Raw genomic sequence first — 22,744 nt, forward strand, 5'->3', positions numbered from 1 at the left:
AGGTTTCACAGCTTGCTGGACCACAGGGCACATCTGTCCTTGGTCGGTTTCCCTCCTCCTCCTTCTCCTCCTCACTGGAGGAGGAACCTCCTCCAGAATGTACAATGCTCAATGGGACACTGATCCCAGAGTCCAATACAGGAGTGCAGGAAATTCACTTTACACCTATCCCGAGGCATCCTTCCCTGACAAATATCTCCCAGTGAAGACTCCCTCCAAATGTTTTTTCCTGTGCTTGAACCAAAATATGGCAAAGGCAATATAAAATAGTAGTCTATTGGCTTTTTAACAAGTACAATTGTCCTTTGATTAGTTTTTTATAAAAACGGAGGGCTCGCCTGACTTCTGTATTATTAAAGACTGGTGTGATGATGTCGGGATAGCAACCCAGTGTCATCACGTAGGATTTTACGCATGCACAGGATGTCAGCGGTCCCAAGTTCTCAACATAAAATTCTCCCCATAGAAGATTTACAGCACAGAAGGTGGCCATTTGGCCCAGAAGGCTGCAGAGCGATGCATCCTGTCACTGTTCAATTTTTTTCTCTAGAGGTAGCAGTCACATTAATTTTATTTTTTGCCCTAAAAAATGTGAATTATCAAAGATTATGAAATGACTAAAATTACATTACAGTCCAGGCATATTAGGCACTATCAGGCTGTCTTGCAAAATCTGTCACTTAACTTCAGAGTTCAAAGGAGGTTTTGTTATTTGGTAGTAAACTATTTATTCTCCTCCCATTCCCAAGAATAAAGCAATCTATTTATAGAGATTGCCAAGTTAACCTTGTTGATCAATGTAATTTTATGTGAAAATAACAAATGTACAGTACCATTACATTTACATCTTTCAAAAATGTCCGTGATAATGTGAGCTTCTTACATGGAAATAACTAAATTAGGGTAAAACTATTCATAAAGGAAAATGAGTTAGCAAATTTTACAAAGCCTGTATTTTGTAATTTTTGCAGTCATGATGATCAGCAAATGTTATTAAGTTATTATATGAGTGAAAGGAAATCTTCCTGTGAACTGGAGTTGATTAAATAAGCATTGCATTTCCATCTTTCTCTTAATGTGATGCTTTTGTTAAACATATGAGTTTTTATCAAATTGTTTTGGTGATGTCGCCATGCTTTTGGCTGACCTCATTTCTGTTGCACCAAAGTATCCCTTTGTTTGAGAAGGAAGAAATGGCATTGCTCCATACCTGGTTCTGAAAGAAACAAAATGTGTTGAAGTTCAAGCATTTTTCCTTTTTGCCAGTAATGAAACTATTGTACAAAAGTTAAACTTTTGAAACTGGAACAGAATTTTGAAAATGTGAGGGACTGTTTGAGGAATTGAAAAATAGTATTTCAGTAGGAATCAGACACACATAGAGGACCGTAAAGTCTCTAATTAAAAAATGTCACTGTTTTGGCTGATAGCTATGATTTAATTCGCTAAATAACTATGTGGCAGCACATCACTGTTTGCAAACCCACATAGAAGCTGGAAAGATAAATTGTTTGGCAATTAGCAGATTTCTGATTAGAGAAGGAGATAGGAGAAAAGGCAGATGCTTCTCAAGGTAGCCAATAGTGTAGAGGATAGGAATGAATCAAAATTACCAATACGTTTTCATTATCATGAAGTCAAATGTTTAAAGGCAGAATGTTGGAGGTTAAAACCAAAAGCCATATCACTGGCAAGTGTGGCAGATGTTTCTTCAGAGAAACTGCATCAAGGATTGAAGCTCGGTAGAAACCAATTCCTTCTACTGTATTTACTGTGGGGGTAACCAAGGATGTGAGAGATGATGAAGGTGAAGTCACTCCACTTTGGTCCAAGGGAGGACCTAAAAAGATTGTAATCCTGAGAGATACCGGTTCAACTCAGAACTTGCTGAGAAGATTTTCTTCAAAATATTAACTGAATAAAAATGAATTGATACAGGGTATTGATGGAAAGTGTGTGCCTATCCTATTGCGTAGAGTGTATTTAAACTGCGCTTTAGTGTGGTTGTTATCGTTGGGGTTGTGTCCAAATTGTTGATTCGTCAAGTGGATTTTATATTGGGGAATGATATTGCAGGGGATATCGTTATGCCATCTTCTGGGACAATGTCAGCACTGTATTTGAAGAATCTCAAATTAAAACTTTAACTCAGAAAGGACTGAAGCCTCAAACCAACCCCAAAGCGTAATGACACCTGATACCAAATCAAAAGTACCTGCCAGTGTTGAGACACAGGATACAGCTTCAGAAATGCAGGCAAATGGACAGAGTCCAAAAGACCATTTGAAACCCAAAAGTGATTGGGATGACATTTGCAAGTTGCCTGAAAGACTCAAAACTGTTGGAAAATATAATGGAATTCCAAAATTAAGAAGCTATCAACATTGCTCATAAATTATTAAACAAGATTGTCAGAGTGGGATCAAGAAAAATGAAAGGATCACAAAATGTTCAAAGAGCAGACCAAACAGGAATATCAGATATCTCTGATATTCTTAGTGGTTAAGCAAGATTTTGAACAACGTGTGAACAAACTGTTTGCACAAAAATAAGCCCTTGTGAACTTGTTGTCTTAAAAAGAGAATCCAAAATATTTGAGCCTGGTAATGGCTCAAATGGCAGTTAGGCAAGAGGAGAATGATTTAACTGTGAAATTAACAGGGAGATTCTTTTCCACCTTAAACAATGAAGAAACTATAAATATGGAGGACAGTAAGGTTCAGAAGGTGAACTCTGATAGAAGTGCTTCAAAGACTGTGTTCGCAACTTCACATATGGATAACAATGAGGAGTTCTGTCGTACTAATAGAGAAATTGATTTTTGGGGTTGCCCATTTAAGGCAGTGATGAGGAAGAATTTCTCCTCTCAGAAGGTAGTGAATCTGTGGAATTCTTTACCGCAGAGGGCTGTAAAGGGTGGGTCGTTAAGTATATTCAAGGCTGAGATAGACAGATTTTTAATCAGTAAGGGAATCAAGGGTTATGGAGAAAAGGCAGGAAAGTAGAGTTGAGGGTTATCAGATCAGCCATGATCTCATTCAATTTCAGAGCAGACTTGATGGGCCGAATGGCCTACTTCTGCTCCTATGCCTTATAGTCCTATAGTTGTATGGAGAAAGTCAAGGAGAAGTCAGAATGGAGTTAGCTCTTAGTTTGGGCTATATTTTGTACATAGGTACATAGCTATGCGTTACCTCTGCAATCGAGGTTCAACATTACAAGCCTCTAAACCTCTTAGTGAGACCTTTGAAACAAGACCTTATGACATGGTGGCAGCCTATGAACGAACCCAGGACCGAAGAATCTGGTGAAGGACCCTGGAATCTGAAAAAAATAAAGGAACCGCACCCTGACATGACTGAAGTGCACCTGAACCGTGGACACAGCTGGAGATTGTCTAAAAAGAAGCTCCATTGCAGACATGAGGACATGCAGACTCCACCAGAGCACGTGGAGGTCCATTGTGAATTCCCATCGATTGCAGAGTCAAAGGACCTCGCAAGGGTGAGTAAAAGTTCAGTTCTAAGGCTGAATTAGCCATTAAAAGTCTTCAGGTTATTAATCAGTCACAGCAGTCCATTTTGTTAATCACTGCTGTCAGCCAGGGTCCAGAGTCGGTGCCTTACCACGCAGTGACCAAACTCCATTAAAAAAAAATTCAAAAACTCATCCAAAGCTGAGATTCACATTTTAATCACCCTAACATACTCTGAAAATATTCTAAAGGGGCTCAAATTCTTGTTTAAAAAATTCACTGCAATAAAGCGATCCCTTTCAGGTTGGGTCTGTGATTGCTGTGGGAGCCCGCCAAAACCCAATAAGCACAGGGGGAAGCATTGAGAAAATGGTTACTGCAGTGTCATCTTTAAAAGTGGAGAAGCACTTAAAGCCGTAGTCCCTTGAGCTGAAAAGTAACCATGCATAATAAATCAACCATACTGGATCAATTTGGGCAGATACAAGGGCCAGACCAGGCTCAGAATTGGGGGCTTTGGCGAAAAAGATTTTCAAGGTATATGATAGCTTCAGGATTAGATAAGAAGACAGAGGCTGAACAAGTGAATACACTACTGTACTCAGTAGGTCCGATAGCCAATGACATCATTGTGAAGCAAGGAATAAATTAATCTTCAGATAAGTTCTGAAATCCTTCAATGCCTATTTTAATTTAAGAAATAATTTTTTGAGTGAGCAGAATTCAACAAGTGAGTCCAACATCCTGACAAAACAATTGACTCTTTCATAAACCAATTATACAGATTGGCTGAAGGCTGTGACTACGGCGACCTTAAGTCAGAGCTCATACGAGACTGAATAGTGCTCACAGTGGCTGATGATGTCCTTGCAGACATACTACAAGCAAAAGAAGATCTAACTCTAGAAAAAGCCATCCAAATAGTCAGGTAGTCTGAAATTCACAACAGCATCGGTCCATTTTTATGTGATGAGGTTAAGCCATGGTATAGAGCAACCTCAACTGTCCAGCTTATATAGAAACAAAAGGCTAGAGAGACTTAAGGCCAAGGAAGACAATACCCAAACAGACCACGCGATGGTGGGAGATCATTTCAGTGCTGTGGAGCCAAAAGACCTCGCAGGCGAGAGCAATGTCCAGCAATCTCTGTGCAGCGGCTAGGACACTTTGGAAAGCTGTACAAATCTAAGGGCGAAATTTTCCATGCTTACTGGCATCAGGTGTCATGGCAGACGTGAGTGGACAACTTAGGGGGGGAAGACCAAAAATTGGCTTCACAATGTCGTGAAACCAGTTTGCAATTGTCCACTCTGCCTGTCAATGGCAGGCTGCGTTTCCTGCTGCCGCACGTTGGAAACTTCATTGTAATACATCTGCATATCATTATAAGCCCAGCTCCTCAGAATCATCCCCCCACACTGGATCATCCGAGCTTGTTCACAGCTACATAAGCGACGTGCACCTGGCGAACTGCACTTCGCTCGGGACTTCAAGGTTTGTTTGCCTACCTTGCTTCGGGCAACATTCGTGGTCAACAGCGCCACCCACATCACTTTTAGGGGCCTCACGGACAGACCAGCCGTAATGCGGGGGTGGCTTTTCAATGGCTGTAGGGCTAGGAATGGCTTGGGGAAGGGGGAGAAGTGGCCTCAGGTAAGGGAAGAGGCTGCATCGTGAGGGCTGTACTGGGAAATGGGGGTATTCCAGGATGTGTGGGGGGGCACATGTTGATCTGTACAAGTGTCCTCAAGATGATGAGGGCTGAGGAGGCAGTCTCCAGAGGAGATGAGGCCAGATGGAGATGTGAGTGTGTGTCTGAAAGAGTGAGTGGTGATGTCCCTTGAATGTGTGATGGACTTGTGAGTGTGTGACTTTAGAGTGATGAGATTGTTGCCTTACCCTGGCAGCACAGATGAGATCATTCGTCCTCTATCTGCATTGGATGACCAACCTCTTTTGTGCTGCGCTGGCACCACCTCCCAAGCCGGAGTGGTGAGATTTCTGGACATGCTGCAGCCAGAACGTGGGTGGAGGACATCACGGCGGGCCTCTGAAAGGCATTCTAGTGATGGGTCACTGAATTCTTCTTGATTTTCAGGGCCATGGCTTCACTGGAAGCAGTCCTGGGCTGCAAGCATTAAGAACTGTGTGCGTGGCTGCAGTTTAGATATGGCACCCGGAGTGGGAAAATGGGAAGGTAACAGTGTGGCAGGCAATTCAGAGGCCGTCCAGCGAGACAGCATGTTTCCAGTGGCTGTATAATTAATGAGGAAGGATTGAGATGATATGGCGTGAAAAGCTGTCATTATGGCCGGCAGGTAAAACGTCTTTCTTCCCGCCCATGACGGCACTTAGTGCAAATCTGGGACAATTCCACCAAAAGACATAGAGATGTGAGGAGGATTCCAAAACAGTCCATGAGACTGAGGTATCACACCAGGAAGAAGTTCTACCATGCTTCTTGGGGAGGTCAAGGTTCCCAGATTTCCTTTTTGGAATGCTGACATATCTGTAAATGGTCACTTCACCAATTTCAAATTAGGCACGGGAGCTGTGTTCTGGTCCTCTCTGATAAGGGATCGTGACTGAAAGACCTCTGACTATGAATGATACTCACACACTCTATGGCCCTGGAAGAATCCAATTTCCAGTCAGGGGCATGATCCTAGAACCACTCCGTTATGGTGGCAAGCAAATATTCGTTTGTGTGTCATCCGAAACCAATAGTTTTCTCTCTTAAGCAGGGATGCCTGTGTCAACACAGTAGAAAACGTCAAAACAATCTCTGTCATCAACTAAATGGAACTGCAAGTTCCAGAGAGGTCCACCAGTAAACAGACTCTCGACTGGGACTTCAGCTCTGAATTGCCATCACTGGAACGAAAGACTGGCAGGGAAAACTGTAGCTGAACAGTGGGCTACCTTCAAAAAAGAATTGCTTTGGACACAGTCAAGGTATATTCCATCAAAAGGGAAAGGTAGAGCAAACAAATCCAGAGCTCCCTGGATGCAAAAGGAGATTGAAATTAAGATAAAGAAGAAAAAGTGCGCTTATGACAGGTGTCAGGTAGAAAATACAATTGAGAACCAAGAGGAATACAGAAGGTTCAGAGGGGAGGCGAAAAAGTATATTACAGAAGTGAAGAGAGATTATGAGAAAAGACTGGCAGCCAACATAAAGGAGAATCCCAAAGTCTTCTACAGACATATAAATAGTAAAAAGGTGGTAAAAGGAAGAGTAGGGCTGATTAGGGGCCTAATAGGGAATTTACACATGGAGGAATGGGCCTTGCTGAGATATTAAATGAAGACTTTGCATCCGTCTTTACCAAGGAGGTAGATGCTAACCAGGCCATGGTGACAGTGGTGTCACTAGGAGGGTTCAAAATTGACAAGGAGGAAGTGTTGAGTAGACTGCTGGTACGTAAAGTTGACAAGGCATCAGAACTGGATGAGATGCATCCAAGGATATTGAAGGAAGTGAGAGTAGAAATTGCAGGGGCACTGGCCATAATCTTTCAGTCTTCCTTAGACTCGGGGGGTGGTGCCAGAGGGCTGGAGAATTGCAAACATTATGCCTCATTCAAAAAAGGTTGAAAGGATAAGCCCAGCAATTACAGACCAGTCAGTTTAACTTCAGTGGTGGGCAGGTTTTCAGATACAATTATTCGGGATAGAATTAGTAGTCACATGGAAAAATATGGGTTGATAAGGAAGAGCCAATATGGATTTCTAAAGGTGAAATCATGTTTAACTAACTTGCTGGAGTTTTTTGAAGAGGTAACAGAAAAGGTCGTTGAGGTTAATGCTGCTGATGTGGTGTACATGGACTTTCAAAAGGCATTTGACACAGTACCACACAACAGACTTGTAAGAAAAGTTAAAAACAAGTGAAGCAGCATTTCACTTGCATTTCCCCCAACTTAGTCTACTGCATTCATTGCTCCCAATGCGGTCTCCTCTATATTGGAGAGAACAAACGTAAACTGGGCAACCGCTTTGCAGAACACCTGCGGTCTGTCCGCAAGAATGACCCAAACCTCCCTGTCGCTTGCCATTTTAACACTCCACCCTGCTCTCTTGCCCTCATGTCTGTCCTTGGCTTGCTGCATTGTTCCAGTGAAGCTCAACGCAAACTGGAGGAACAGCACCTCATCTTCCGACTAGGCACTTTACAGCCTTCCGGACTGAATATTGAATTCAACAACTTTAGATCTTGAACTCCCTCCTCCACCCCCACCCCCTTTCTGTTTCTTCCCCCTCCCTTTTGTTTTTTCCAATAATTTACCAGCTTATATTTCACCCCTCTCCTAATTTTGCTCAGTTCTGTTGAAGGGTCATGAGGACTCAAAACGTCAACTTTGTTCTTCTCCGCCGATGCTGCTAGACCTGCTGAGTTTTTCCACGTAATTCTGTTTTTGTTTTGTAAGAAAAGTTACTGCTCATGGAATAAAAGGGACAGTAGTGAAGTGGATACAAAATTGTCTGAAAACTAGGAAGCAGAGAGTAATGATCAATGGAAAACAAAAACAGAATTACCTGGAAAAACTCAGCAGGTCTGGCAGCATCGGTGGAGAAGAAATCAGTTAACGTTTCGAGTCCTCATGACCCTTCGGCAGAACTGAGTATAGTTAGGAGAGAGGTGAAATATAAGCTGGTTTAAGGTGGGGGGGTGGGGGGAGAGAGAAGTTGAGGGTGTGGTGATTGTGGAGATAAGCAAGCAGTGATAGGAGCGATAATCAAAAGATGTCACAGACAAAAGAATCAAAGAGGTGTTGAAGGTGGTGATATTGTCTAAGAAAAGTGCTAATTAAGAATGGAAGACAGGACACTCAAGGTACAGCTCTAGTGGGGGTGGGGTGGAAAGACTAACAAAGTTTTAGTTTTAGATTTAAAAATAATGGAAATAGGTGGGAAAAGAAGAATCTATATAAATTATTGAAAAAAAAGTGGGGGGGGTGGTGGTAGAAACGGGGTGGGGATGGGGGGAGGGGGAGTTTAAGATCTAAAGTTGTTGAATTCAATATTCAGCCCGGAAGGTGCCTAGTCGGAAGATGAGGTGCTGTTCCTCCAGTTTGCGTTGGGCTTCACTGGAACAATGCAGCAAGCCAAGGACAGACATGTGGGCAAGAGAACAGGGTGGAGTGTTAAAATGGCAAGCGACAGGGAGGTCAATCAATATCAAATATCAATGGATATTTTTCACGCTGAAGGAAGGTTTGTAGTGGAGTTCCCTGGGGTCGGTATTGGGACCCTTGCATTTCCTGATGTATATTAATGATCCAGATCTTGGTGTGTAGAGAACAATTTCAAAGTTTGCGGATGATACGAAGCTTGGGAGTGTTGTGAACTGCAAGGAGGATGGTATGGAACTTCAAGAAGACATAGACAAGTTGGTGGAGTGGGCAGATAGGTGGCAGATGAAGTTCAATGCGGAGAAATGTGAGATGATGCATTTTGGTAGGAAGAACATGGACGGACAATATAAAATAAGGGGTGAAAATTTGAAGGGGGTGCAGGAGCAGAAAGACTTGGGCATATATGTGCATAGATCATTGAAGGTGGCAGGACAGGTGGAGAGAGTAGTTAATAAAGCATGTAGTATCGTGGGCTTTTTTAATAGGGGCTTAGAGTATGAGAGCAGGGAGGTTAGGTTGAATTTATATAAGACACTTGTTAGACCTCAGCTGGAATATTGTGTACAGTTCTGGGCGTCACAAGATAGGAAGGATGTAAACACATTGGAGAGAGTGCAGAAGAGGTTTACAAGAATGGTTCCAGGGTTGAGAAACTTCAGCTATGAGGATAGATTGGAGAGGTTGGGACTGTTTTCCTTGGACAGAAGAAGGCTAAAGGGAGATTTGATAGAGATGTTCAAAATCATGAGAGGGCTGGACAGAGTAAATAGGAAGAAGTTGTTCCTGCTCATAAAAGGATCAAGAATGAGAGGGCACAGATTTAAAGTGATTTGCAGAAGAAGCAAATGTGACGTGTGAAAAAGCCTTTTCACACAATGAGTGGTTTGGGCCTGGAATGCACTGCCTGGAAGTGTGGTGGGGGCAGGTTCAATCAAGGCATTTGAGAGGAAATTAGGTGACTATTTGAATAGAAACAATGTGCAAGAGTGCGGAAAAAAGGCAGGGCAATGGCACTAGGTCATAGTGCTCATTTGGAGAGCCAGATGGCCTCCTTCTGTGCCATCAAAACTCTTTGATTATTTGCAGAGCTGGTTTGTCCCACTCCCTTGCAAGCAGCAGAAGCTCCTCTTTGGTCAGACCAACCAAACCTTCAGTTAAGTACCACCATACTTTGAGTGGAAGATACACATGAGAATGACCAGAAACAGAATGATGAGCCCAAACCTCAGGCTCCAATGGTTTCTGTCACACAACCTGGGAACACTGTGGCAACGAAATTGCAATTTCCAGCAGAAGTACACAGCAGCAAGATGATACTGGAGCAGGAGAGTAGTGACCATCAAACCACCAGAGCATACCTCCGTGAGGTACAAGGGCACAGGAAAGAACACAGTGTGGCGATAAAAGTCAAACTGCAGATTGTGCTTAAGGATGAGGAACATTCAAATGGAATGGAGATACACCATCAGCTCCCAGAAAGACTATGGTGACCCCACAGAGAAAGAAAACCCATGTTCATGCTATGATGGACCGGAGTGAACATTCCCTCTGGAAGGAACAGGACAAGCCTATGGTGTCCAAACAAAACAGATAGGCAACAGGGGACCAGAGAGGCAGGTCCTTCCACAGACACACAGAAGAAACTAGAAACAGCAGTTTCATTTGGAAGCTGTTTGAGTTCAGTTGGTTTTGAGGACAGCTGCCAGGAGAGACTGGAGAAAAGGGGATAGATATCCAGTTCTAAAAGACTCCAAAATCCAGGGAATGGAACAGGAGAAAATCCCAAGCAGACCTTCTAGTCAAAGAAAGGGCAGGAACCTGGAAAATGTCCTGTTAAGTGAAGTTAAGAGTGAGGGGCAGAGAGAAAGGCTCCAAGCTTCATATTTAAAGAGACAAAAGCTGCAGAAAGCAGATTTAAAGTGAGAACAGCTTGCAAGAGGCAAGAAGGTCCAGAGAGACAGTTGAAGGTTTGTAACTCTTTGATATGGGCATGTAAAGCAGTGGTGTACTGTTGATAGCTGAGTCAGTGAGAGAGAGAGTGCATGAAAGACAGCTTGAAAGCATGTGGTGACCCAGGGGAGAGGAACATCTGAAGGAGAGTTAAAAACCCTGGAGGTCGGAGAGAAAGTGTCACTTTGGGAGAAGATTCCAAGGCAGGCTCTTGGAAAGTGGAGATTGAAAACCCTCAGTGAGTCTGGTTGGCTCATGATGTAACAAGCATTCAGGGGGGGTGGGGAGTTGATGAAAAATCCATAGCATCTGTTTGGAGGTGGCACCTGTCACTTGATTTCAGAGTGCGGTACGTCTGACCACTGATTGCCAATTGCTTTACATGGGCTGTACTTACTGTGAACGTTAGAGTATAAGATAGTTTTTGTAACTTGTGTTATCCTTAGAAATCTGTATATATCTGTAAAGGGTGAAGGCATAGTGTAACATAGTTCATCTTTACTTGTTTAATAAGTGTTTTATGCTTTTGTTAAAAGTTCATTAGTTGACTCCAGTGACTCTGTTCAGTGGCCACTCTCCATGTATCTAAACAAACAAATTAAAAGTTAGAATCTATCAAGCTGGGTTCTTCTCTAGGATCAGGCTTGTCCAGGGGTAACCTCAGCTGCGGATCATAATAATCCTTACAGGCCTGCCAGAGTCAGTTTGAAAAAGTCAGGCACCAGGAATTGCTTTAGTATGTAGGCTTTGTGACATCTTCCCAGAAACCTTTGCACAGGCCTGAAGGATTCATTTGCGGTAGTCATAGAGATAAGCCAGGGAACTACGGGCCAGTGAGTCTCATGTCAGTGGTAGGGAAACTATTGGAGAAAATTCTGAAGGAGAGAATCTATCTCCACTTGGAGAGGCAAGGTTTGATCAGGGATAGTCAGCATGGCTTTGTCAGAGGGAGGTCATGCCTAACAAATTTGATTGAATTTTTTGAGGAGGTGACCAGGTGTGCAGATAAGGGTAGTGTAGTTGATGTAGTTTATATGGATTTCAGCAAAGCCTTTGACAAGGTCCCACATGGGAGACTTATAAAGAAGGCAAATGCACATGGGATACAGGGTAATTTGATAAGGTGGATTCAAAATTAGCTTAGTTGTAGGAGACGGAGGGTGTTGACAGAAGGCTGCTTTAGTGACTTGAAGCCAGTGTCCAGTGGCGTACCACAGGGAACTGTGCTGGGTCCCCTATTACTCGTCATTTATATAAACGACATAGATGACTATGTGGGGGGTAGGAGTAGTAAGTTTGCGGATGACGCAAAGGGTGGTTAACAGTGAGGTTGAGTGTCTTGGGCTACAGGAAGATATAAATGGGCAGATAAGTGGCAGATGGAATTTAACCCGGAAAAGCGTGAGTTGATACACTTTGGAAGGAGTAATTTGACAAGGAAGTATTCAATGAATGGCATGACACTAGGAAGTTCTGAGGAACAAAGGGACCTTGGCGTGTGTGTCCATAGATCTCTGAAGGCAGAGGGGCATGTTAGTGGGGTGGTGAAAAAGGCATATGGGACACTTGTCTTTATCAATCGAGGCATAGATTACAAAAGTAGGGAGGTCATGTTGGAGTTGTATAGAACCTCGGTGAGGCCAGAGCTGGAGTAGTGTGTGCAGTTCTGGTCGCCACATTATAGGAAGGATGTGATTGCACTGGAGAGGGTGCAGAGGAGGTTCACCAGGATGTTGCCTGGGATGAAACATTTAAGTTATGAAGAGAAGTTGGATAGACTTGGGTTGTTTTCGTTGGAGCAGAGAAGACTGAGGGGCGACCTGATCGAGGTGTACAAGGTTATGAGGGGCATGGACAGGGTGGAGCCCCTTAGTTGAAGGTCAGTCATGAGGGGACACAAGTTCAAGGTGAGGGGCAGGAGGTTTAGGGGGGATGTGAGGAAAAACATTTTTACTCAGAGGGTGGTGACGGTCTGGGATGCGTTGCCTGGGAGGGTGGTGGAGGCGGGTTGCCTCACATCCTTTAAAAAGTGCCTGGATGAGCACTTGGCACATCGTAACATTCAAGGCTATGGGCCACGTGCTAGTAAATGGGATTAGGTAGGTAGGTCAGGTGTTTCTCACGTGTCGGTGCAGACATGATGGGCCAAAGGGCCTCTTCTTCACTGTGTGATTCTGTGATTCTGAGTTGCACACTACATTGAGTGAGTGGAAGCCCTTCCTGGGATGAAGACTTCTGCTTGGTCAGTGGAAGCCTTGATGACCACATGCGTACAGCCAATGACACCCTGCAGCTGGAGGAACACACTGATATCCCTTAATCCTCTTAGCTTGACTATCCAGATTGTTGCAAAAGTGTACATATTGGCCGGCCCTCTTGGACATAACATTGGTGACCATCTTGATGCAGTGATGAGCTGCAGACTGCGAGATGCCATAGATATCCCCAGAAGATATTTGGAATGACCCTGAGGTGTAGAACGACAGCAACATGATGCGCTTCAACACAACAGCCATTGGGTGCCCATCACTTCACATAGGGATCAGTTCCTCCTCTCTCATGGTGCACAGCTCAGTGACAGCCTCCCTGAAGAGGCTCAGTCTTTGGCAAATCTGCTACTCTGACGTTTGGAAAAAGCTGAGTTCTGACAGTAGACCCTCTCAGGGAGATAGTGGGAATATTGCCTTCTGTGTGCAAGGGGCCGGTTGCAAGCCCCTCTGTGTCCTCCTGCTCCCTGACCCTTCCAGGCTCTTGATCATGGTACCCTCTGGGTGGTGCTGTCCCGCTGCCTTTGGCTGCAGCTCCCATCCTCTCTGATGCTCCTCCTCTCTGGAGGCCTCAAAGCCTGAGAGAATAAGACTCATGGCAAATAGCTGCACTCTGGGCCTCCCATCCCATTCCTCTGTACACACAAGTGCCAAGCCTGAGAGGATACTCTAGTAGAATATCTCTGCTGTGTTAAGCAAGTTTGTCTTTGCTCCTGTCGCTACTGTCACTTAGTATCACCCTTCTATCAATCCACACTATCTTTTATAATGGCTGCCAACTTGCAACCAACACAGACCTTCCACTAAGCCTCCACCTTGTTATGGCTGGTGAGGCTTTGAAGCTCCATTATTTCTGTGCGCCACTTGTAAAATAAGGAAAACCTGGTAAAATTGCTGTTAATTGTCTGTTTAACACACTTAATTACCTTCCTGCCTCTCTCTAGTATGACATAAGAACATAAATAGGATCTCCTCGCGCCAGTCCACCTGCCTTTGGAAATGTCCAGTTGTGACGTAAAGACGTTGGGCTTCCCTCCCAATGCCTTTTGTTGCCATTTTACCATCAGTCCTACCTCCCAGCCTATCTCTACTGGGCTGGGAAAATTCTGGCCCTTCTACCAGTGTAAGTCAAAATTTTCTTTTGCTTTCTTTCACCAACATATTGTTAAATTAATGTCCCTTTAAGCTGTTGTATGCTAATTATCCATCACCAAGCCTCTACCTAATCAGGGCCCTGGTCCAAACATTGGGGAAGATGGTGGTGTAGTGGTAATGTCACTGGCCTAATATTCCAAAAGCCAAGGCCAATGCTGATGGTTTTAAATCCCACCGTGGCAGTTGCTGGAATTTAAATTCAATGAATAAAAGAACGTGAAGCTAGTCACATGAAGCTGTCCCTTGCTGCTGGTACATGGTGATCTCTGCTGACACCTTGATTTTGCAGGGTTGGTGCCTGCTTTGGAGCTTCTGAAACCACATGTCATTATGGTGGTGAACTCCAGCACACGGCTTGGGTCGCCATTTGCATCAGTCGTCAGCTAAAATTTCGCACTTGCCATGATTGCTGCTGAGGGCTTTCATGTCTCTTTTGACAGTATCCCTGAATTGGAACTCTGGGCGCCCTGTTGGTCTCTTGGCACAGGCTGCCTCCATGTATAGCTTCCCCTTGAGGGTTCAGTCCTTGGGCCCCAACTATTTACAATCTATATTAATGACTTGGATTCAGGGATAGAAGGTACAATAGCTAAATTTGCAGATAACACCAAAAATAGATGGGAAAGTAAGTTGCAATGAAGAAATAAGAAATTTACAAATGGATATGGACAGGTTAGATGAATGGGCCAATATTTGACAAATGGAGTTTAACGTGGATAAGTGTGAGGTTATCCATTTCTGGTCGGAAGAATAAAAAGGCGACTTATTATTTAAATGGAGAGAAACTTCAGAATGCTTCAGTGCAGAGGGATCTGGATGTCCTCGTGCGTGAATCGCTGAAAGCTAGTATGCAGGTACAGCAGGTAATAAGGAAGGCAAATGGAATTTTTGCATTTATTGCTAAAGGAATAGAGTATAAAAATAGAGAAGTGTGGTTGCAACTGTACAAGGCATTGGTGAGACCACACCTGGAGTACTGTGCACAGTTTTAGTCCCCTTACTTGAGGAAGAATGTAGTTGCATTGAAGACGGTTCAGAAGAGGTTCACTAGATTGATTCCAGAGATGCAGAGCTTGTCTTATGAGGAGAGATTATGCAATTTAGGCCTATACTCGCTAGAGTTTAGAAGGATGAGAGGAGATCTAATTGAGGTATATAAGATGCTAAAGGGGATAGACAAAATAGACGTGGAGCAGATGTTTCCCCTTGTGGGGCATTCTAGAACGAGAGGCCATAGCTTTAGGCTAAGGGGTGGTAGATTTAAATCAGAGATGAGGAGGAATTACTTTTCTCAAAGGGTCGTGATTCTGTGGAATTCACTACCTCAGAGTGCAGTGGAAGGCGGGACGCTGAATAAATTTAAGGAGGAGATAGACAGATTTTAAATTAGTAGCAGCTTGAAAGGTTATGGGGAGAGGGCGGGAAATTGGAGTTGAGGCTGAAATGAGATCAGCCATGATCGTATTGAATGGTGGGGCAGGCTCGAGGGGCTGAATTGTCTAATCCTGCTCCTAGTTCTTCTGTTCTTAGTTCTTATGTTATGTTCTCCTTGGGGATGTGGCCATTTTCCATCCTGTGCACATGTCCAAATAAGCAAAGCCTTCTTTGCTTGATTAGTGCTAGCATAATGGGCATGTTTTCCCCAGAAAGATTGCATCATTGGTGACTATTTTCCATGTATTGATAGACACAAACAAAAATATTGACAGAAAATGGATTTCTGGATTAGTAATCAGCTAACTGAAAACTAAATCATTCTGAGACATTAGTAATGATATAACCCTCTGTCATGATAGATCTGAGAAAGTAGATCATTCATTTGAATATTTGATTCAGATTTTAATTATTTCCTTTTGTGCAGTTATTATTCCCTTTATAAATGTAAATGATTCTGCAATTTCATGTATAACATGACAAATAATTAGGAACTCAGGCAGCTGAGCGATGATCTGAATTTTGGAGATAAACTAGCTGATGAGATCCTTACCTGGGCCTAGTTTTTAAAAATGCTATCATTGTTTTTCAAATGATAAATGTGTAACTAATGCCCCAAGGTGGCAGAAGTGCACTGCTCACCAAATTCGTTTTGGCAACAAATGGGCATCCAAAGTCAACACTTGAAACAGCTATTAGTTCCTTTGAATGTATAAGTAAAGGATGTAATGCCAGTTTGAGGTGTCCTGAGCAAGATGCATTGCCCTGAACATGCCAGGCCAGATGGGTTCAGGAAAAGCAGGCTTATTTGCAGCCTAACCATAGTCACTAAAGACTGTCAGCAAAAAGCCTATGAAAAAATACCAACCTGAATGTGCTGCAGGAGAACACCTAACAGTTCCATACTAAAAACACCGGGCTTCTACAAACCACTGTTCAATTTCCTCTGCATCCCCAACCATCGCACTCAAGATCGTGGCCTTGACACTCCCTTCAATTCTACCATCAGTGGCTTGACTCTTCCAGATCACAGGCTCAACTTCCTCCTGATCATTGGCTTGATCTCTCCTGATCACAGGCTCAATCCCTACCCCACACTGGTTCATCCCCCTCTACATCACAGGCTCAACCTCTTCCAGATCACAGGCTTGACCCCTCCCGATTGCAGGCTCAATCCCTTCCGATCACAGGATTCACTCCCTGCCCCACCACCTCTGATTGCAGGTTTGATCCCTCCTGATCACAGGCACAATCCCTTCCGATCACAGGCTCGATCTCTCCTGATCACAGAATCAATCCCTTCTGATCACAGGATTCACTCCCTGCTCCCTCCCCACCCCCCCACCACCTCTGATTGCAGGTTTGATCCCCTTTGATCGCAGGCTCAGCCCTTCCTGATCACAGGTTCAATCCCTCCTGATCACAGGCTTGATCTCTCCTGATTACAGGCTTGATCCCTCTTGATTGCAGACTCATCCCTTCTGGTCACAGGCTCGATCCCTCGTGATCGCAGGCTTGACCCCCTGTGAATGCAGGCTCAATCCCTCCCATTCCTTCCTGATCACATGCTCAACCTCCACCTGATCAAAGGCTCAATCCCTACTGATCACAGGCTTGATCCCTTCTGATCACATGCCTGATCCCTCCTGATTGCAGGCTTGATCCCTCATGTTTGCAGCTCAATCCCTCCTGATCGCAGGCTTAATCCCTTGTGATTGCAGATTTTATCTCCTCCTGATCACAGGCTCAATGCTTCCTGACCACAGTCTCGATCCCTCCTGATCACAGGCTCAATCCCTCCTGATCACAGTATTGATCCCTCCTGATTGCAGGCTTGATCCCTCATGTTTGCAGCTCAATCCCTCCTGATCGCAGGCTTGATCCCTTTTGATCACAGGTTTGGCCCCAAGTTATCACAGGCTTGATCACTGGATCAATCTCTCCTGATCACAGACTTGATTTCCTCCTGATCGCAGGCTTGATCCCTTGTGATTGCAGATTTTATCTCCTCCTGATCACAGGCTCAATCCCCTTGATCGCAGGCTCAATCCCCCTGATCGCAGGCTCCATCCCCCTGATCGCAGGCTCAATCTCCCTGATCGCAGGCTCAATCCCCCTGATCGCAGTCTCAATCCCCCTGATCGCAGTCTCCATCTCCCTGATCGCAGACTCAGTCCCCCTGATCGCAGGCTCCATCTCCCTGATCGCAGGCTCAATCCCCCTGATCGCAGGCTCAATCTCCCTGATCGCAGGCTCAATCCCCCTGATCGTAGGCTCAATCCCCCTGATCGCAGGCTCAATCCCCCTGATCGCAGACTCAATCTCCCTGATCGCAGGCTCAATCTCCCTGACCGCAGGCTCAATCTCCCTGATCGCAGGCTCCATCCCGCTGATCGCAGGCTCAATCTCCCTGATCGCAGGCTCAATCTCCCTGATCGCAGGCTCCATCCCCCTGATCGCAGGCTCCATCCCCCTGATCGCAGGCTCAATCCCCCTGATCGCAGGCTCAATCTCCCTGATCGCAGGCTCCATCTCCCTGATCGCAGGCTCCATCTCCCTGATCGCAGGCTCAATCCCCCTGATCGCAGGCTCAATCCCCCTGATCGCAGGCTCCATCTCCCTGATCGCAGACTCAATCACCCTGATCGCAGGCTCAATCCCCCTGATCGCAGGCTCAATCCCCCTGATCGCAGGCTCAATCCCCCTGATCGCAGTCTCCATCCCCCTGATCGCAGGCTCCATCTCCCTGATCGCAGGCTCAATCCCCCTGATCGCAGGCTCAATCCCCCTGATGGCAGGCTTGATCCCTCCTAATTGCAAGCTTAATCCCTGCTGATCACAGACTTGATCCCTCCTGATGACAGACTCAAATCCTCCTCATCACAGGCTTCACCTCCTCCTGATCGCAGGCTCAATCCCCCCTGATTGCAGATTTAATCACTTCTGATTGCAAGCTCAATCCCTACTGATCACAGACTTGATCCCTCCTGATTGCAAGCTCGATCCCACCCGATCACATGTTCGATCCCACCTGATTGGAGGCTCGATTCCTCCTTATCAGTCCTGATCACTCCTGATCACATGCTCAACGGCTTGATCCACTTGATCACAAGCTTTATACCTCCTGATTTAGATTCGAATCCTGTTGATCACATGCTTGATCCCTCCTGATCGCAGACTCGATCCACACTGATCGCTGGCTCGATCCACACTGATCGCTGGCTCGACCCCCTTCCTGATAACCACTTTATCCCCTCCTGATCGCTGCCTTCACCCCTTCACAATCTTCCCTCCTGATCAGCCTTCAATGGAAATAAAAATAAAGGAGACATAAAATGAGCTGACGATTAACTATCACCTGTTTCACATGATCAGCCCTATCGTGCTGCAGATGGATGAGAATCTCACACACCAAAGAGACTGGAACTGTGACAACATAAATCCTTAAAAACTGTCCCTGGATTGTAATAGTAACTAGATGTCCTCTTCCTGTGTACTTTCAAGAAGGTTTAATCAATGTTTACCTTTGGGAGTGTTTATCTTCAGCCACTGACAAGCAAAAACTCAAACCACCCAAGAGGTAAAGGATTGCACCAGCCCAGCCGCTGAATAAAGCAGTTCCTAATTCATATCTGTAGAGGCAAAATACACATGCCAATTATTTATTTAAGGAAACTCTTCAATTATCTGTAATCTACATTGTGGTCTTTATTAAAGGATTGTTCTTTCATAAAGGACTCCTAGGGATGAAAGAAAGTTATTATACCATTGTAGAAATGAAGCACAAGTGTGCTGTCTCACTTTCTGTGGCATTAAAAAAAAATCATTGCAACAATGAATAAATTAGACAATGCCACCATTTGGAGTATTCTGTTGACATTGTTTTCATTAAGGATCATGTTTTAGCTATTCTGTCACTTATGGTGGGGACAGGATAATGCTGACTAATTGCTCAATGGCCACTGATAGACCACAAATAAAGCAAGGAGCTTGATTCATTTTACTACACAGGGCACAGTACATGCAAAATAGTATTCATTACTTGATATGTGCATATTTTAACAGAGCCTGAGAGCTTGGAAACTGAACTTATCTGATAAATCACTAGAACATTCCTTTATGTTTTATTCAGAACAATCATACATATTTTCCAAATATAATTGAAAGGTACTGAAAGAGGCTTCATTTCATAGTTCCAAAATTTTATTCTATATATTTGTAGAACATGCAGACATAAAGTGAAAATACCTTAGAAAGGCCATGAAAAAAGCAAGCACTGGGTTTTATTTCTAGAAGGATAGATATGAAAAGTAGGGAACTTATGCTAAACCTGTATTGTACCTGGGTTAGACCACACTTTCAGAGAACAGTGCGCAGTTCTGATCACCGTATTATAAAAAGGATATAGAGCCACTGGAAAGGGTGCAGAGTAGATTTACAAGGATGATACTAGAAATATGTGGGTAGACATATCAGGGAAGGATTGACAGGCTGAAAAGAGAAGGCTGAGGGGTGACCTAATAGAGGTCTGTAAATTATGAATGGTTTTGATACAGTGGATATAGAGTTCTCTGTTTACATTTGTGGGGAAGAGTAGAATTCAAGGCCATCAATATAAGATAGTCACCAAGAAATCCAATAGAGAATTCAGAAGAAACTTCTTCCCAAAGAGTGGTGAGAATGTAGAACTCGCTACCACAGGGAATGGTTGAAGTGAATATTATAGATGCATTTAAAGGGAAGCTAAACAAGAAAGAGAAGGGACTAGAGGGTTACAAGAGATACATTTAGAGGAAGAAAGATGGGAGGATGCTCAAGTGGAACATAAATGTAGGCATGGACTGGTTGGGTTGAATGGCCCGCTTCTGTGCTGTATATCCTAGATAATCCTATGTATAATTTTAATGTATGCTATGTCCACAGATGGTTGAAAGTACTTGAGCCAAGGCTCAGTTGGTGACACACGTTCCTCTGGTCATATGATTGTGGGTTCAAGATCCACTCCAGGTCTTGAACACAAAAATCAGTTCTTACTCCAGTGTAGGACTGAGGGAGCTGCTGCACTGTTGCAGGTGCCATTTTTCAGATGTGCTAATAAAATGAGGTTTAGAGTGGAATCATCTGTGCCCACTGGTATCGGGCATGTTTGCTGGCATGAGTGGACAATATGCCGAGAAGGCCAAAAATTGGTTTCACGATGCTATGAAACCAGTTTGCGATCGTTCGCTCAGCCCGTTGATGGCGGGCCGCGTTTCCCACCATTGGACTTTGGGAACCTCATTGTAATACATCAGCATAAGGCTAGCCTGCCAATCTCACCAACCACCACCACCCCCCCCACTTCCCAACTAGATCGTATGTCCACATCAGCGTGCAATCACAACAGCATATGTAAGGCATGCACTGGCAGGCTGCACTTTAGGGGAACTCAGAGGTGAGTGCACAGTAACATTGTGGAGCGCTTGCAAGGGACGCCTGTTGGACTTTAAGGTAAGGGCACATTGAGGGGAGCAACGGCTGCCCTGCAGTTGAGGCAATTTTGGGGAAGGACAAAGGCTGCTCTGCAGTTGAAGATAGCGCACAAGTGAGTGCGGGGTCAGGGGAGGATTGGGCGAGGGAAGTAGCCACACATTAGGGACAACTTTTATAAAGTACCCATTCCTCTGCAGCTGAGACATTTCAGGCACAGCCACAATGATGTGATTAAAGTCGGGCCTCTAGTTTATCTGCCCGCTCAAGCAACACAGAGGCATCAAAGTGCCACCAAGTGCTCCAGAGCTTTTCACCTCTCAGGCACAGACTGCAAACTAATGAGAATTTTAGTTGACTGCAGAACAGTTGGACAATTGAGCACATTGTACAATCTCCTCGCTAAAGCCGGCCATGCAGCAGTCACTGGTGGAGGCACTCACAGCCCCTTTCAATGTCATCATCCCGGTTTGGACCAGTCTCCCTCATGGTTCAAGCTAACAGTACAGCTTTGCAATGTGGGTTAGGAGAATGCCTGTGCCTGAGCTGAGAGCACAGCATGCAGTCCAATGGGCAAAGCTGCCGCCAATTGGTCAGGTGGAGTGCGGCGGAAGAAGTGGAGTTTCGGGCAGCCATGCAGCGCACTAAACTTGGCCATCCAAGTGGTGGCCAGCACTCTCCAGGATGCGTTAAAGGGCCTTCAGACGTAACCAAGAGAGGTTCTTAGTACACCCACGCTAATCCACGCGTCTCTCTCTTTCATCCTGCAGGAGGAGTACATTAGGAGCATGGAGCCTGGTGAACTAGCTGTATATGTTGCGGCGTACAAAGACTGAAGATGACAGAGAAGAGATTGACTGAGGCACCTGGCTGCACAGAGGGAGGAGCAACACCCCCTGGAAGAAGGGGTGGCTAGGGCCTTCACACACGCCACAACGAGCCATTGCTGGTTGGCGCCTAGCTAGACCCAGGGTCTTTAGAAACTGCTTTTCATTCCTGCAGATGACTGAGAACTAATGTCACCGAAGACTGCGCATGACTAGGGAACTGGTCAGTCACGTCTGCCAGATACTGTAGGGCATCCACTGCCAGTGGCTGTGAAAGTGACAGTGGCACACAATTTCTATGCCAGTGACTCCTTTCAGGGCTCCATAGGTGACCTCTGTGGGATGTCACAAGCCTCCACCCACAAATGCATCAATGAGCTCACGGAAGCCATCTTCGTGAGGGCACAGAACTTTGTGCATTTGGCCCAGGACCAGGACAACCAGAATGCAAGAGCAATTGGATTTGCCCAGATCTCTGGTTTCCCAAGGTTCCAGGTGCCATCAACTGCACTCACCTGGCGCTCAGATCTCCATCGCAACACGCGGTCAACTACATCAACCGCAAGGGATTCCATTCACTGAATGTGCAGCTGATATGCAACCACCATAAACGCATCCTGCAAGTATGCGCGCTGTTTCCAGGCAGTGCGCATGACTCCTACATTCTCAGCCAGCCACAGATCCCTGACATGTTCCAAGGTTCACAGAGGCTGCAGGGTTAGATCCTCGGGAACAAGGGTTACCTGCAGAGCACGTGGCTGATGACACCCATGCGGTGGCCTCAGACTGCAACAGAGCGAAGATACAATGTGGCTCATGCTGCAACTCGTAACTTAGTGGAGCAAACTATCGGGGTGCTGAAAATGAGGTTCCGGTGCCTGGACCCTTCTGGTGGAGCCCTGCAATATAGTCCACAGAGTGTGTCATGCATCATCATTGCTTGCTACGTCCTTTACAACCTGGTGCTGCAACGGGCGAGGAGCTGGCTGAGGAGAAGATGCAGGAGCTGGAGGTCTCCTCCAATAAGGA

General features: G+C 45.0%; 1 protein-coding gene across 1 annotated transcript in view; it reads right to left on the minus strand.

Moving 5' to 3' along the window:
* Nucleotides 1–589: 589 nt before the first annotated feature.
* The window catches only part of LOC144682990 (claudin-10-like), a 73,932-nt gene continuing 51,777 nt past the window's right edge, over nt 590–22,744 (minus strand). The window contains exons 4-5 of the mRNA XM_078545929.1: nt 18,944–19,051; nt 590–1,216 (exon numbers count right to left, since the gene is read on the minus strand). Coding sequence (XP_078402055.1) covers nt 1,090–1,216; nt 18,944–19,051 — 235 coding nt within the window. The 3' untranslated portion in view covers nt 590–1,089. The remainder of the gene's footprint in view (nt 1,217–18,943; nt 19,052–22,744) is intronic.

The sequence above is a fragment of the Cetorhinus maximus genome, chromosome 7, assembly GCF_964194155.1.
Source record: "Cetorhinus maximus chromosome 7, sCetMax3.hap1.1, whole genome shotgun sequence".
In the NCBI taxonomy this organism is placed as follows: Eukaryota; Metazoa; Chordata; class Chondrichthyes; order Lamniformes; family Cetorhinidae; genus Cetorhinus; species Cetorhinus maximus.